General features: G+C 35.8%; 2 protein-coding genes across 3 annotated transcripts; both read right to left on the bottom strand.

Moving 5' to 3' along the window:
- Positions 1–3029: 3029 nt before the first annotated feature.
- LOC125195642 (protein LIGHT-DEPENDENT SHORT HYPOCOTYLS 10-like) lies at positions 3030–3871 on the bottom strand. The gene has a single exon (XM_048093774.2). The coding sequence runs from the start codon at positions 3742–3744 to the stop codon at positions 3256–3258; it is 489 nt and encodes a 162-aa protein (XP_047949731.2). The 5' UTR covers positions 3745–3871; the 3' UTR covers positions 3030–3255.
- A 1543-nt stretch (positions 3872–5414) lies between these two features.
- LOC125195641 (uncharacterized) lies at positions 5415–14188 on the bottom strand. 2 transcript variants are annotated; one of them, XM_048093772.2, is made up of 16 exons: positions 14024–14188; positions 12373–12741; positions 10920–11123; positions 10104–10289; positions 9667–9926; positions 9390–9506; positions 9186–9272; positions 8403–8486; positions 8158–8275; positions 7549–7765; positions 7208–7331; positions 7092–7111; positions 6563–6719; positions 6150–6435; positions 5988–6060; positions 5415–5910 (listed from the first exon to the last, which is right to left on the bottom strand). In XM_048093772.2, the coding sequence occupies exons 2-16, from the start codon at positions 12595–12597 to the stop codon at positions 5831–5833; spliced, it is 2238 nt and encodes a 745-aa protein (XP_047949729.2). In that variant the 5' UTR covers positions 12598–12741; positions 14024–14188; the 3' UTR covers positions 5415–5830. The 2 variants fall into 2 exon arrangements, with proteins under 2 accessions (XP_047949729.2, XP_047949730.2); XM_048093773.2 differs by lacking the exon at positions 14024–14188 and adding an exon at positions 13203–13972.
- Between the last annotated feature and the right edge of the window lie 3510 nt (positions 14189–17698).

Here is a 17698-nt window from a genome sequence, read left to right as displayed (position 1 = left end):
ACACGAAGGCGATGTGTGTGCCTACAATATATATGCTACATTGATTAGGGTGTCAATTGTCATTAAAAATTAAGATTTTAAAATACTTTAGTATTTGCAGTTGTCAGACATTGAATTAATAGCATTATGTCAATGAATGTAATCGTTATACACATAGTGTAAATTAGGTCAAAATTTTTTGGAATCGAAGCATTATCGTTGTACTCCCTCCGTCCCAAGATAAACAAAGCGTTTCTTTTGAGCGCGAGATTTAAGGAATTGATATTTAAATAATTAAAATGGAGAGAGTAAAGTTGAGAGAGAGAAAAGTAGATGAGAAAAGAGAGAATAAAATAGATGGAAAATATTTTTTTCTAAAAAGGGAAATGACTCACTTATAGTGGACATCCCAAAAAGGAATACGACTCCCTTATCTTGGGACCGAGAGAGTATTAATTAACAAATTTATCCTTGATCATAATTATTAATTAATTTGGTAACCATGTGTTATATATTGCAATCCTAAGAATGATATTTGATATTTATGCAATAAAATCTAGTTAATTTTTGACAAAATACAATATATTTATATGTGTGTGTCTGAAACTGGAAGAAGCAAATCAATCCTTCAAGGCTTTACAAGAGCATGAGGTTTTCTTCATTTACTTGTTATTTATGTTCGTTTTCGGTTTTGATTACCTTATCCATCTTTAACCTTTTGATACTAATTAAATCCAAGTATGATTAATCCTTCATATAAAAAGATCGAAGAATATATTTTTCTTCATCCGCATGTCTTCCCCAATCTAATATATTTCGATAATAATGAAGGAAGATTTCTTCCTAATCCTACCGGAAGAGATAACGAGAGAGATCCTGAGAAGGCTCCCGATTAGAAGCAGTATAAGGTGCAAGTCTGTTTGTAAAGCATGGCGCCTTTTGATAGAATTGGATCACTTTGCTATATGGAATAGTCCAATACCATGCCTGGCTCTGCTCTTCGGCGCGATGTGTACACAATCTACGATGAGAGCTTCAGGCCACCTTTCGAATTCGTGTTGCCTAGCCATCATGCTCCATGTCTATATGCTCCTTGTGACAGTCGTGCTGTAATTGATTCAGTTAATGGTTTGTTTTTAGTGTGGCATGCATGCATTAATACTATTTACGTGTGCAATCCAATAACTAGTGAATATGTCGCGCTTCCACCTCCACCTCGACCTATGAGTAAATGTGGTACATTTTTGGGATTTGGAGTGAGTAGAATAAGTGGGCAGTATAAGATTTTATGTGGTATTCATGAACCTAGTAGTGGGTCTTGGTATTTTTATGCATACACTCTAGGAGGACGAGGGTCGTGGAAAAGCATAGTAGTACCAACGCCAGTCGATCCTGTGCCGCGACTACTGGTTGCTGCATTTTTTAATGGATATTTTCATTGGTTGGCATCTGATTTAAAGGGCAATCTCTTGATGTGTGTCTTTGATATTCACTCTGAGCTATTTGGCGGTTTTCCTCTTTCTATTCCCGGAAGATTAAATGCATCTCAGCTAAGTATTTCAAAGGATCAACTATGTTTATGCGATACTTTGCATGTTGATGTTTGGAGGATGAATAACTATGGAGAAACGATTTCTTGGATTAAAGAATATACCTTCGACAACCAACCAAAAATCTATGGAGCTATTTACCCACTCAAAGTTCTCGCAAATGGTGACTTGTTGTTTGTGGGACAATATACTACTAAATCTACCAATGAACTATTTATCTACTCCGAATACACTAAAGATGTTGTGAGATGTAGAAGTGATCTAGGATACACCTTATGTACTAACAACTTATCTTCTTTCACCCCAAACTTTCATTCACTCACAACCATGGGAATTCACAATGTTGAGTTATTAGAAGTCGCCTAATTGTCGTAGATTTTTGCACTATTTATTTTATCGTACATGTAATAAATAAATCATTATTGATCCTAAATATGGTACACCTTTCTTGCAACATTGATTTTTACAATCTCTCGCATTTCTCAATTTTTATTTTATCGTGTTACATGATGTAAGAATTTCCAGCTACGAAGTTTTAGATATTGAATTGCATTGTGTTCAAGTTCAACACCGTGAAATTCATTTCATATCTTACTCTTACTCTATGTATGAATCTCTCTATTTTTTTCAGAATTGTGGATATAAATTATACAAAAAAAAAACAGTTTGTATCTCCTTTTTTTTAGCAGGCAGAGCATATTTAGTATCGAGTTCATTTAGAGTAATTTTCACACTATATTTGAGAAATAGTACACAAACCATGCACTCATTGAAAGAAAATTTTCAAACTTGGAATAATCAACCTTGTGAAATTTAGGTTGTTTTCCTTTTGTATTAAACGAAAAATGTAGCATTAGGACAAGATTTAATAATTGTGATGTCCCACAAAATCTCAACTGACAGAAGGCAATCTGGTAAAGATAATTAAGCACTTAAATTCCAATTTTTGAAATTACTCTCACTGTTTGAATTGTATAGTACTCCATTAAGTAAGTTAAGAAGTGTAAATTAGTGGGATCCGTCGATAATATTATTGGTGCCTTTGAGTTTTGACAACAGCTTAATTAAGGTGTAATTAATCAAACAAAGTTTAAGAAGATATAGTAATAATTTGTGTCACATTCTTGATTTAATTAACATATACCCTCTATCACAATTGACTATTTGTGGGGGCAAAAGATCTTCCACAATCTCAAAAGATGCTCATAAAATGGAAATCTGACATGCAAATTCTAGAGCTACTCAATTTGGTGGGGGATCTTGCCACATAGTATTACTGTGTCTATAGTGACGAATCCAGAAAACAGGACTAGTAAGATCAGAAACAGTAAAGTAACACAATGAATAGAGGAAACCGAATTTAATGGAGTTTTCCGGTCAATCTAATGGATCCCAATTATGTATGTGAGTGCTTTTTTTTACCCTCTTTTAGATGATTAGAGGAAAATTATGTCTAAATAAATTTGAACAAAGATGTGCTATTATATACTAAGACAAGAATTCATAAACAGCCAACTTTTCTTGCACATGAATAGTAGTGGGTGAATTGCTCATATTTTAGGGTTTTCAAAAGATTCATCACAAAGATCGGAAACTGAATAAAATGACATCATCAGTATACCACTGCGCCCTCACAAAAATGAATTAACACAATGAAACACATATATGTATGTAGTATATATATGACCAGAAAGAGAAAAAAATTACCAAAAATAGATCGAAAATCTCACGAAAACGGCGTCGTAGAGGAAGTCGACTGATCATCCATTTTCCTCGTCTTCTTCTTCTTCTTAAAAGAAACCCCCCTCGCCTTTGCCTGGAACTCCTTCACCTCCCTGAGGTAAACCCTAATCTCGCCGCCGGCGAAGGGGTTCGCCTCGGGCGGCCCGCCGTGCTCCTCGTAGGCGGCGCGCAGCCGCCCGATCAGGGCGTCCAGGCTGCCCCACGCCTGCCTGAGGGGACAGGCGCAGGGGGCAGGGGGGTCGGGCTGCCCGTAGAAGGGGCAGCCCTGGAGGTGGACCTTGGTCTTCCCGAACTGGTCCAAGTACCGGAGGAAGTCCAGCACGTGGCCGCCGGTGCAGCGGTGGAGCTCCACCGGCGGCCGCTGGTTCCTCAGGAACTGGCCGAAGGTGTTCCAGTCGCGCCGCTTTTGGGACTCGTAGCGGCTCGGGGCGGCCGCGGCGGATGGATCGGTGGTGGTGGTGGTGGTGTCCATTGATTTGATTTGGTTTTGTTTTGTTTAGTTTGTTGAGAGATGGGAAATAGGGCAAGAGAATGAGAATGAAGAATGAAGAAAGATGGAGTGAAGGAATGAAGGAAGATATGACTATTGAGTTGACATGCAATGGGCCACCAAAGTGTTGCTTTCTTCAAATGGAAAATTTTGTCAATTTGTATCTTTTCGTACATAATTTTATTATTTTTAAATAAATCTGAATTATTGTTATTTTCTGTATATATTTTGAATTGGTATCTTAGCGCGTAATTGATACAACTTTATCATGGTATGTTTTTATTGGTGCTAGAAAGCTGGTTAGTGAAAGATAATTGGATAGATTAAAATAATGAATTAACTAATTCATGTAATACTCCCTCCGTTCTATAGTAATAGAGTCACTTTGACATTTTGGTACGTTCTATAGTAATAGAGTCATTTCCTATTTTAGCAAAAGTCAACTTCATCTCTCTACCTTTTTTATTTTCCACTTTATTCTCCATTTACTTAACTCACCAAACACATTTTTTCTTAATCTCCATGTCGAAAAGAAACGTCTCCATTATTATGGAACGGAGGGAGTATAAACTAAGCCCTTTGGCTCAGGGCCCACGTGGTAGCTACTCTATATAGAGAAAATAGATATAAAAAAATTCTAAATTCTATTGGAGAGAATTATATGAAAAGATAATACATACGTTCTACAGAGATTTCCTAGATTGTACCATGAATTTTTTCCTGCATCGGAATGGCACTGCACATGGAAGGTAGTTGATTCACTTGCAGGATTCGATCAATCGTAACAGTATCGTGTTATTTGCTCAACGCGTAATAATGATTATTAATCTAGATCTATTTTTGTGTGCTTAATTTCCGTTCTGTGTTGGTACTATTAGGTGACTATAGGAATTGTCAACAACTAGGAGCGCGAGATGATGTGGAATATTGGAAATAATTATTAAAGAAATGGATCATAAGTCCTAAGATACAATTAATGTAAGATAGGAGACACAAACAAGAAGCTCACATTCTCGAGTAGTTTTGAAGTGGTGCATGTGGAAATGTCAATATATGACCCCCACTGGCTTGTCTCATAATTTCCCACTTGTTGACATTTTGTTATCTCCATTATCTTCGAGCGCAGTGCCTGCCAATGGGACTAATATAATGTTTTTATATATAGCTCTTAGGATATGCGTTATAAAATAACTTCAAGACATTAAATCAAAAATAATCTGAAGTGGACTGATCACTATATTTTGAATTCTTATCGTGCTAAGTAAGAATCAATTTCAGTCATCAAATCGTAAAGAAATTACTACAATAGATGCATTCTCTTGATGCAAAACCAAAATTAGGTACAAAATTATTTTTAAGAAAGTCCTCAGGAAATACTCCCTCCATCCCACAAAAGATGTCACACTTGTAAAATGGCACAGGATTTTAGAAGATTTTGTTTTGTGTGTTAAATGGAGAGAGAAAATATAATTTTTATATTCACGTGAGAGAGAACTTTTTCTATAAAGAGAAATGTGACATCTTTTGTGTGGGAGGGAGGGAGTAGTAAATTGTTATTTTTAAATGTTCATTTTAGAAAAATAAGTTAAAAATATCACACGATTAGTTAAAAACAAGTTGAATAAAAATGAATTGAGGAAAATAGACGGAAATGATGAAAGAAATATTTATAGGAAGAGATTGGTAAATAAAAAAGTATGTAACGGTCGAAAACACCGTAGACTAAACTAAAGCTCACTCGCACGCCGGCGAATGGGCTAACACACGCTTCTCATTGGCTACGGAGGCGCGACTGTGCAAGCGTGTGGCGAGCTGGTTCGCCAACTTCCGCTCTGCCACGTGACGCTTGTCCCGCCCCACTCCCAGCAACGCGGTCTCGCCGGCTCGTCTCTGCAGATCGGGACCGCGGCGAGACCCGTTGTTGGGTCCCTTTATTCACTCTTGGTACAGAAGTGGCATAACGGAAAGTGGCTCTTTGGGTGGAATACTCAAAACAGATTTTACAATGTGCCGGAAAAGATGGTGAAAATTCTAGAGAGCTATTTTTACTGTACAAGGAAAGGAGTTATCAAGGTTGCAACTCGCAGTCTAGCAGCCGAGCAAGTATTTCCTCGCAACTCGGTCGCGCATGGGGTTCTGCCCAGCAGTCTGCAACCCAAGAAATCAAAGTGGTCACAAGCGACGAAAAACACGATAGAGTTGGAGATCTCTGGCACAACCCATACCTGCGATTAACCTGCCCACGGGACCTTGAGGCATCTCCAAACGCAAACCCTCCTTTGCAACGGCGTGGATAACCTAAACACAGGTGGAGCGTTGATTAATATTTAAAGTGAACTGGTGAAAAACGAAAGAAACTGAAAAGGAGTTGTGGCGTGGTGGCATACCCGGTCAGGTGGCATACCATCCCACGGCCGATTCAGAGTGTAGAGTTCCCATATGATGACGCCGAGGCTGAAAATGTCGCATTTCTCTGTGAATGGCTCGTTGCGGATGACTTCAGGAGCCATCCATTCTGGCGTCCCACCTGATGATGACTTGATGGGATCGTCTGTCGTGATTCTGGAGAGACCAAAGTCGCAGATCTTAACCGTCCAGTGCTTGCTCACGAGGCAATTAGCACTTTTAAGATCGTGGTGGATTATCTTCATTCGATGTATGCACATCAGCCCTCTGTTTGCCAAAGCAGGAGAAATTTTAATCAGTTTTAAATACTAAATGTGAATATTTTATAGAATATCCAGGCGTAGCCAAGTAGCGAAAACACCGTATTTTTGAGAGATGATATGAGAAGGGAGACCTGCATATGTCGCGTAGCATCTTGATTCTCCTCCGCCAGCTGAGTTTATTCTTCTGGCCACTTAAGTGAATCAAATAATAAAGAGACCCCATTTCCATGTACTCGGTGACCAGTGACAGTCGTGGTGGCTTCATGCAAGCACCGAGAAACAAGATAACTGCAGGAACATTATTAGTTGAAACTGCATGAGTTTGAGGTCAAGATTCACAGTGAATGCATAGCAGTAAGGTACTTCTACATAAGATGTTATATTCCACAGTTAAACTTTCAAGAAATATTTGCTTATGTAGATAAGAACATCGTCCTGTCAAGCAGATCAAAGTGCACCTGGCTGTTCTGTGAATCTGGTGAACCGCCCAGTAATAAACAATGTTAATGTTATTAATTTTTCCATATTGCTTTAGATATGTGAAGTTAAGGTTACTCTCAAAATTCATTTTATTGTAATTAGCTATCGCCAAAAGTCAAAATGACTTTTCTCCAAACATCAAAGTAGAACAAGTGTGAGGGATTGCTTGAAGAGAAGTACCATTTGGGTGGCGAAGGCGACTGGAACAAGAAAAACCAGATGAAAATTTCCGAGTTAGAATGATACTATGTCAGTAAAACTGGAAGCCAGCAAAGAGCCAAAACCATATATCACACCTGAGGATGGATATTTCATTACAGAAATCCTCCATGTTTTCAGCAGTGAGATCCTGCTCCAGAAACACTTTGATAGCAACCTCCGTTCCGTTCCAAACGCCACGAAAAACTTCCCCAAAGAATCCTGGAAAAGGGGGCTTCATTTGTCAAGGAAATAAATGAACTGAACAGGGAACATCAAGCGCTAGGTACAACTGTAGTCAAGTTAAATGCCCTTCTCATCTCCTATTTCCATCTTTCCATGTCTACCTTTTACGACTGGAAATAACAGTTCAGTGCATAATGCAAAGCTTTTGGCCTCCCAACTTTTTTCTTGTGAATGATAGTATTATGGTTCTTACCGATCCCAACACGAGTGCCAACAGTCAATTCTGAGAAATCAATATTCCACTCTTCGAATGGTAGCAAAGGTTTATTATGGAAGATTGGTAACCCTAGGACTTTGTTCCATGTTGAAAGCATTTCTTCAGTCACCCCATAATTCCCACTTCCTTGAGCACTCTTACTCGCATACTCATGAGAAGATGAGGACATTGCTTTCTGAGAGCTGTGGTGCCTCTGCAGAGCATATAGGTAAGACATTTCATCAGAAGCTTTGCCAAGGTCTTCAAGTTGAATGCCAGTTACCTCATTAAGTACCAGTTAGAAGGTGGCTCAAAATGGGTAAAAATTGCTTAAAAGGTTCAGTTTGAAACAAGAGGAGCTGATAAGTTCAATATATCCTGATTGAATGATTAATGAAGCTCACAATAGACTTACAATTTTCAGAAGCCAGTCATCCATAAAAGAGAAATTGAAGAGGATATAATTTTTCAGGGAAGATGAGAAATACGTGGAATCTAATAGTGGTACAGCAGTATGGGACAACAACATACTATATCATTAAGAAACACTTCTGATCAACAGAGTAAAAGGACAAAAGGACAGCTTAAAGCAAACATATTACATACATATTTTGTTTGATCTGTGCTGTGCTTGGTATTTGAGCCCAAGGACTCAGAGCCACTGTCTTCAAGGTTTGGTAGAGGGCGATTCTGCTTCATAGATTCATTCATTGCTCGCACAGCCCTAGTATAGTCCAGAGATGTAAAAGGAGGTAAAAAGTGCTGTTTTTTAACCGAGCAAGAACCTCAACTGAGGGCATTATACGAGTGAAAATATTGAAATATAATGTGATACAAGATTCACTACTAACCTTACAATCTCGTCACTAATCTCTGGAGTCATACTCATGCTTCTTCTTCTTAGTCTATGCATATGTGATGATGTACCTTCTGACCTGCAGATTGGTTAAGAAGCTCAAACACAACATAAAGCAATAATCTAAACCACTCTAACTACATGAGTGAATTTGAGTCCATGTCCAGATGTACCAAGAAAAGAAATGCAATTGCTCTGTTTCATTATAATCCAAGAAAATTGATTGCAAACAGAAAATGCAACAAAGGACCAAAAGCAAGTGAATGATGATTTGACTATTAAATCACTATAGATGATGATGATGATGATGATGATGATGATGATGATGATGACGACGATGGCGATGACGACAATCACGACGACTATGGTATGAAACCAAGAATAATGACATAAATGTGACTAGAAATTCCCTTCAGTTTGCTTGAACAATATATAAACTTCAGATGAGGTTCATAGTCTGTTGAGACAAGCATCACATTATCTTCACTTTGTTTCCATAAATACAATGAAATGACTTTCTCTGGTAGTGTTACCAACTTGTTAACCATTAAGAGATGTAAAGGGTTCTCAAATTTAGCATTCAGAAAGCCAAGAAAATGGAGCAAACATGCGTTTGGAAATGCAGAGGAAAGCAGAAACCAATATTTTAGCAGCACTTTTGAGTCATACGAATTGACACTTAAAACACAGAATTATAAAATTGATCCAATTGTAATAATCTTGAATTCTTGATATAATATTATCTGAAGTAGTGTCATGGTTATCAAGAAAAAAAAACCTTGGATTTGCTGTCCTATGAGAAGCAATGGTCTTTCTCTGACTCTTCCAAAATGAATCAGCAACGTTCGGTTCACTCTGTGACAGGCTGAACAACAATATCAAACCTATGGAATAGTCTTCTCATTCTTGAGAGAATAAAACAAGTAAAGAAAACTAGAACTAATTAATGAAGCAAAGTTTTGAAACTGAACTACCATAGTACCTAAATTTTCTATCAATAGATTGTGTTCGAAGCAGCATCATATTCCTTAATGAAGGGCCCGCTGCATTTGAAGATGCTTCTCGTCTATATTGCATCAGACCATCTTCTTTATCAGCACTGAAGAGAGTAAATAAATTAGCTTTGGCAATATATGATGCGGACATCAATCAAAAAAGTTTCTCTTTTCCAGAAGTCCACCCCATATCAAAAAACTAAAATCATCTGAGTTTAAAACTACAATGGTGCTGGAACAATAATGAAAGATCATTCTGATAACCTCTGAGCTTCAACTCTCTCAGAAACCCCATAAAGAGGGCTGTTTGGTTCCATTGGTGAATCACAAGAATCATAGTCTGCAGAATCACTCTCCCCAGTAGCAGATATGTGAGTCATATAAATAGCCTTAGATGATCGAGGAATCAGTTGGCCAGGAAACCGCATTAGATCCACTAGAAACTCCACAGAATTTAGTACTACTAAGACCGACAAGTGCTTGTATGAGTCTACACACTCAGAATAACCTTCTGTAGGTAAACCCTGATAAACAAAACCATGAGGAAAGATGACATAAGATAATAGTGGAAATTTTACAAAGCTTTTCAGGATTCTAGAATATGAACTATCATTCCTGGTCAAAGCTACAACAATAAGAACACACCTATCAGAGCTAAATAATACTAGAATATAAACATTCCACATACAATTAAATCTTACCACCACCAGCCTACTTTCAAGTCCAACAGAATCTGCAAGAACTTTGAACAATATTGCTCGAGGTCTGCAAGAACCATACTTTATTTGCCCCAGCAACTGAACACCTCCATTTTCAGATGCAGCTGCCTCCGGAACAGCTTTCTTGGGACTTAGATCCAGATTTGGTCGTTTGTAGACATCAGATACCTAAAAAAGGGTGTTGGATCATTGGTCAGGAGTCTCTCATCACAACTGCCCGTGGGCAATGCTGAAGGACAAATGACATTGATATGATGAGGACGGAATATCAACTGAATAGGGATATGATAAGAAATGAACCACTGTAATTTTCATACGTGAAATATAAAGAAAGTAGAATAAGAAGATTGATTGCAACTTCATAAACCATTTTAAAAACCACACGAGGATATGAAATGTCATAACATGATAAATTCATTCTGAACGCTGACAAAAAGTATAATCTTGATGTTACTTTAACAGTTACAAAATGGAAAATGCTGTTTGCTTTCCATGAAGTTCATAAACAACTTCAATGGATATACCACTGGTGCAGCAAGAGAAACCATGGCTATATGCAGAGTAGTAATTAGTTAACTAGTAAACAACAACAAAACAAGAGAACCACATGTACCATGCGTTGCACACTATTAATTGGGCAGAGCAATGAAACTTGATAACGAAGTGACCTATTGAAATCCTTTTATATTACAAAGTGAATATGATCATACAAGCCATTGTAGCAAAATAAATAATGTTCCATATAACAAATTAGTTATGTTTGATATTCAAAACTAAGAGGGACAAAGAGACACTTACTAATCCAGCAATCTTTTTTATTATAGCTGGAGGATTTCCATGTAAACCATTAACCAGAGCTACAGTATACTGTTTTAACTTAGAAAGCTTCTTATCTTTCTCGGCATCAACAAGGATGATGTCAGCTTTACAACCATTAGTCTCCAATCCATGAAGATCATCAATAGTAGGTATAGCTTTGTAAAGCTCTTTGAGCTTTTTATCCTGTAAGGAATGACACGTTAAGTATTAGCCATTACAAATAAGATATCAAATGCCAGAGCACAGTACAGTTAGTTACTTGATTTAAGAAAGTTAAACATTAACTTCGCTAGGACATCAACACAAATAATTGCAGACACTACTAAAAGGTACAATTGCATTGCGTTCAACAAGAGTGACACCCCGCCAAAAAAAAGATAGAGAGGGGGGACTTTGAAAAGGGAAAAAGAACAAAAATGATTGAAAACCTAGAAAGATATTTTACTCCTTTAGCTCCTTTAGGGAAATAAATAAGAAAGAGAAGAATCCAAGGCAGCACTCATATGGAAATATTGTTCATACAGCTTCACAAGTAAACAAGGTTTTTTGCTTACTACAGCTGAGTTAACAGACCAATTTACGTGCCAGATTTTTCTATATGCAGAAATCCATAATGAAGAGAGCTGTTAAAAACTAAGATGCTAGTACCCATAACCCCTCTCATGCAACAGATGAGATCTTGAGATAACTTGATCAGTCTGTAACCATTAGATACTAAAGGAGAACCAGACTTTCAAGTGTTCAAAAGTGATTTGCATGAAATTTGAAATATTATTTTTCCTCTTCTGAGAACTATATAATATGACCCAAATTAGAAGGTTTTCTGTCAGATTTAATTCAACTAAAACCATTTAATACACATAATCTATATGTGTAAATTAGTTTTTATCTTAGCATTTAAAACTTATCAAATTAGAAACCATACCTTGTAACTGCAAGTCTTTGACTCGTAATGCTTTTGAACAGCATGATATACATACAGGATGCATGTATTACCTACCATACTAACCCTAATTTTCTACTCAAAGTTTTGAAATAAACTTCTTTAGAATAAATAAAGAATAATTGAAAAACTCCATGCAGTTATCACCAACAGACGGAATTTTGAAGTTCTGAATCTAATGGAGAAACATTTGGATGTCTATCCAAAGATCGACCTAAACCACCACAACTTGCAAAAGTTAGTGCCCTTATATTTCTGCAGCCAGAATATAGAATTTCAGCTGACTTTTATGCATGCAGAATTTAGTTTCAGAATCTTAAGCTACCCTCAAAAGCATCATGATTACTAGAATAAACTATCTATGCACAAGGTAAGTAACTACTAGTCCTGTTAATAATGGTATGCATTGTTTTTCAAGTCAAAAGGAATGGAATCAGTAAATTAGAATAGAAATAAAAAGCCGGAACATGAGATTAGTCATATGCTTACAGCAACAATAGAGTAGAAACCATTGGGAATTGGCTCAGAAAGCATCCCTGTGCTCCAAAGAATCTGTGTTGCTGAAGTGCAGGAGGATATATCATACTTCTCCTCATCATTCAATTCTTTATTTCTCATACTATTGTCCTTAAAATCCAAGGAGACAGAACCACATGGTTGGTCACCAGGTGACCTATGATGTGAAGACTCGGTATCACCTCGTGTATTTTCCATGTCCAGAATCTCGTGAAATGTAATATCATCTCAGTACTCTTATTACTCTTTTAAAGTGCTTATCGCTTGCACAGTTCCAAAAAGAAACAAATGTATTGATGCATCAATTATCTTTTGGCTCCTCAGTGGAGGGCCATATATGACCTGAAATTTGGAGAAAAATCGAGCACTCAGAACTTGGTTGGAAGTACATCAAAATCCAAAACGGAGTAAATATAAAGTGATTTCTGACAAATGGAGGAGTAAGTAACTAACTATTGAAGAAGTAGAACACAAACTATATTTAGTATTCAAATCTCAACAAGCAAAGAGAATACCAAATAGTTAATGCAGAAGCCACAGACAAGATGTGAAAATTTAACAATACATTTAAGAAAGTGAAAAACTATGGAGATCTTTATTTCCAAAAAACTAACTTAAATAAATGAATATATAAGAAAAGACAAAGGAACAAAACAATACATCCAAAACACGAAGCCTATTACAGTAACACCTAGAACCTCTTTATGCCTACAAAAATTTTGCACCTTCACATTGCTATACATAGGAGCCACAGGACTATCTGTACAATTTTGATTCCCAACTAGTAGATATCGTTGACTTACTTAAAAGCAACCCATAGCATCCCGAAAGGATGTAACCAACATAAGAACTCCATCACAGAAATAGTACGTGTCTTCTCAAATCTTAATTTCTAATATCTTCACCACAAAGAAATGGTCCAGCATTTACATTAGGCATATCTCGATACAATCTGAATCTTAAATCTCACTCCTTGACCCTATCATTTCTAATTTTCCAGCATCCGAACTTCAGAAACAGTGTGAATACGAATAACTACAGTCCACGGCCCCCTCGCAATCAAAACCGAACCAGATCTCGAACCATGAAACTCAAATTCCAGGTGAGAAAGCTCTTTATCAATCCTTGCGAACTCAACTCATATAATTAGCAAAATTTCACGGTGCAATCGTCACGAAGAACACAAGTCTCGGGATCATCTACTACATTCCGGATCAAAGGTGCTTACCAAACAAGCAAAAACACATTACTGTAAACCACCCTATCCCTCCTAACAACTTCAATTCAAGCACTGCCATTAATAGATTACCGTTACATCAACAGCCTCAGCATTAATTACCATCAAATCCTCCAACCGCACACAACACAACAACGAAACAGCTACTAAAATCCAGTTTCCAGATCTAAACCGACATCAAACTCATCAATCACCACTCCAATCACACATCCTCCGACTTCGATCACTTCAGCTCAGTTCAAATCAACAAATACAGCACGAACAAACAACACAAAATTAACAACATCACTAATACTACAATCAACAATCCTAATCAGAGCAATTAAAATTCGATCAAAACATAACAACAATCAATAAACAAAACCAATGCGCGATTGAAGAACTAACCGGCGGCAGATCTTCGCACGGAAATTGAACCGCATTTGAATCCAGCAAGTGGCGCAACAACTTAACACATCAGCTGGATTCGACGAGGCTTCTTCAATGCAATCTGGTTGAAGAATTGAGTTGCGAGAGAGCATAGATGGAAACGAGGTAACAGTGAAATGCAGAAATTTATATACCGATGGGGGCGGGGGTTTTATTCCATTTAACGATAATTAATTACTTTTCCGGGCGGGTTCAGATCCGGGTTTGCTTTCGGATTTTTTTTCTAGATCAGGAAAATTTGAGTTAGTCTAAGCGGGGCGGGCGAGAAAAAATATCCGTAATTCAAGTTATCGTTTTGCGCGTAAATAATCGAATCGGGTCGAATTGTAATACTCTCTCTGTTTCATTAAATATGAAATATTGAAACGTTGGTTTTTCAGCATAGAATTTTATGTAGTATTGCTCTGTGAGTAGGGGTGGGAATATGGGTATCCGTGAATTACCGACCCGAAAAAATCGGATATCCAAACCCGAAAATGACCAAAATGTCTATCCAAAACCCGCCCCAATATATTTTCGGGTACTCCAATACCCACTCCGGGTATCCATACCCGACGTATCGGGTACCCAAATACCCGACTCATTACACATGTTAATAACTAATAAAAAAAATTGAATTTTATATATTAATGGAAATATAGAAATATCTAAATTGACTAATGTCTTTAATGTTTCATTTATTTTGTAGTATAAAACAAAAAAAAAATGGAACACTTTTATTTTAATGTATAAGATTATTTAATGCAAAATGACTAAACATAATTTAAAATATGCTTAAAATAATAAATTGGATATTCGGATAATACCCTGTATCCATTCGGGTTATCCAATACCGGATTTATCTTATATTTCAATACCCAATACTAAACCCAATCCCATAAAATTGGATATTGGGTATCCAAAATCCGGCGGATATCGGCTCGGGTACGGGTAAATCCAATAACCGATATCCGTGTTCCCACTCTTATCTGTGAGTTAATGAATAGAGAGAAAAGTAAAGAAATGATATTTCCATTTTAGAAAACGTTTAATTTTAATGGGACAACCCAAAAAGAAAAACATTTCATATTTAATAGAATATAGTGAGTATTAGTTTTGGTTTGAAACATTTGGATTTTGGATTGAATATTTATCTTCGGAAATTTGAATTTTTGGTTCGGTTTAAATTGGTTTGCTTGAAAGAGAAAAATTCAAATCTTATTTTATATAAATAATATTTTTTTTTTAAAATATTCCTAATCTAATGAATATAATAGTTTTAAAGAAATTGAATTTTTTCACTCTATTGGATTTTTTTAATTTTGTTATAAAAAAAAATTGGGTTTCTAGATTTGATGTTCCATATATTTTTGATCCGTTTGGATTTATATTTTTCAATATTTGAATTTTAGATTGGTTCAAATTGAACATAAAGGTTATCCAAATTTCGGGTGTTTAACCCTAATGCTTTCAAATAATGATATGCATTAATAATTTTAGATGTATTATTTGATTGATCTTAGCAACAAGAAAATGAATGGAAAAACAAATTAATTGGAAATTAAAATTTGACTTTAGGGTTTTTCGGCCGTTATGAATCGACTAGGCCTCGACTCAAATTGGATCTATTAAATCTTAAAAATATACTCCTTTTATGTATTTATTTCTTTAAGAAAACACACACCACTTATAAAAGTAGCATGTGACATAATCAATATTCGGCTTCCTCTTACTCACAAATTCAAACTTAAAAAATTAAATAAATATACGTAAGTCGGCATGGTTTTCTAAGTCTCTGAAAATGATAGTTACAACTGTGGAACAATTCCACGTGTTGATATTTCACTAATTGAATAAAGTTGTTGTCAATAAAAGTAATGCTTTATATTAGTATATGAAAATATTACTTCATGACAAAGAAAATACACAAATGACTTGAATGTGGTACTACTCTACTTGATCCCTTTAAGAGATATATTGCTCAATAATCAAGATTAACTTAATTATTTTGAAATTGATTAAATTAAATTTGTCATATGAAATTAATTTTACTTTGACATGATTACAATCTTATGCTATGTACTTTGTCTATGTAATCAAATTATTATTTATTTAGCCTATCAAATTGAGTAGCATCCTAGAATATAGCATGTAGAAGATTATAGTACTATATAATTTGGATATATTATTTTTGTTTGAGGTGAATAAAATATTAAAAAAACGATTAATTAAATAATTTTATTAATATTGGTGTGACTATAAGACTACTAAATCAAGGTTAGTCAAATTAGGCACAACAAAATTAACTTACCGTGGAAGCGATATATTTGACCCTAAAGAATATATTAAGGCCTAATCTAGCTTAGACTATTGCCTTAAATTAACTTAAATTCACATCACGACTCTACTATTAAAGTAAATTTTCGTGATGAAAATAGAGGTAAGAAGATTGATAGAATTGATGTGTGAAAAAAGTTTATATGAAAACTGATACAATTGTTAAAGTTGGTGAAATTGATGAGTTCGAAAGATTGTGATAAAATCACTATAAATTGGGATAGAATGATCATTCTCCCAAACTTTCTTATTATAAAGACAATTGACTAGGGATGTCAATTGGGCTAACTCGTTCGGGTTTGGACCAATCCACTTTGGTTGTCGGGCTATTTGGGTGCGGGTTATTCGGGCTGTGAATTTTTCGGGTTATAAATTTTTGGTCATAACACTAAATTTTCAGGTTTCGATCTAACACACGGGCTATTCAGGTCAATAGTAATCTTATATGTTACTTATCCAATCCAATATTCTAAATTATTAAAAAACAGATTGTCGAAAATAGTAAAGTAATTATCAAAATGATCAAGAAAAAGAAAATAATAGCAATTGAAAATTAAAACAAAATAGATAAACATATCGTTTAGTTAATAGCACACATGAATCTAACTGCAATTAAATGGTAATCATGCATTTCATATAACCCTAACTTTCAATTCGAGAGAGAAAACATGATTAGTATATATTCTTTATATCAATGTTGTATTTAATATTGATTACCAAATATACTTCATATATGTATATAATCCAAAATTTTAATTATATTTTTATATTAAATGCTCAAATTCGTGGGCTAACCCGTAACCCACCCGGGCCAGCCCGCATAACCCGCCGACCCGAACGGGTTAGCCCGTGTAGCCCGCTTCTGAATATAGGTTGTGATTTTTCGGCCCTAACCCTATGATTTTATCGGATAATTCGGATCGACCCGTGGATTTTGGGCTAGATTGACGTCCCTGCAATTGACTTGGGAGCACTTATTAGTGACAAAAAAATTACTTGTGACATTTTGAATTGGTGAATGGTGACAACTCTGAACTTTAATTACTTTTATTGATTTTGTACATCATGTAACTGTATTCACGTACATAAATTCATATAAAAAACAAATATCAAATATTATACAATGTAAATTCAATCAGTCTTAACTTAAATGGCAAAGTTGAAGCAATCATAAACTCTAAACCCTTATCATTTGTGCTATAGAGGTTAATATTTATTAATTTTATCAAGTTTTAGACACGGCCCAAGTCGAGCAAGACATCAATTCAGTCGGAGCTTGGGCTTGGCCAGCCCGGCCCATTCCACTTAACAAGTATA

Source organism: Salvia hispanica, chromosome 4, assembly GCF_029641045.1.
Source record: "Salvia hispanica isolate PSC_SH4W2 chromosome 4, Shi_PSC_v1, whole genome shotgun sequence".
NCBI lineage: Eukaryota > Viridiplantae > Streptophyta > Magnoliopsida > Lamiales > Lamiaceae > Salvia > Salvia hispanica.
Note: the sequence above shows the minus strand (reverse complement) of the source record. Positions and strands in the feature narration are given on the sequence as shown.

Bases quoted from the DNA above. Each gene is read 5' to 3' on its own strand.
- LOC125195641 (XM_048093772.2), bottom strand. From the start codon at position 12,597: ATGGAAAATACACGAGGTGATACCGAGTCTTCACATCATAGGTCACCT. The intron at 8,487-9,185 runs GTTTTTTTTTCT...ACCAATCTGCAG, and splicing joins CATAGGACAGCAAATCCAAG to GTCAGAAGGTACATCATCAC. The intron at 7,332-7,548 runs GTAAGAACCATA...CCCCTTTTCCAG, and splicing joins TGGCACTCGTGTTGGGATCG to GATTCTTTGGGGAAGTTTTT.
- LOC125195642 (XM_048093774.2), bottom strand. From the start codon at position 3,744: ATGGACACCACCACCACCACCACCGATCCATCCGCCGCGGCCGCCCCG.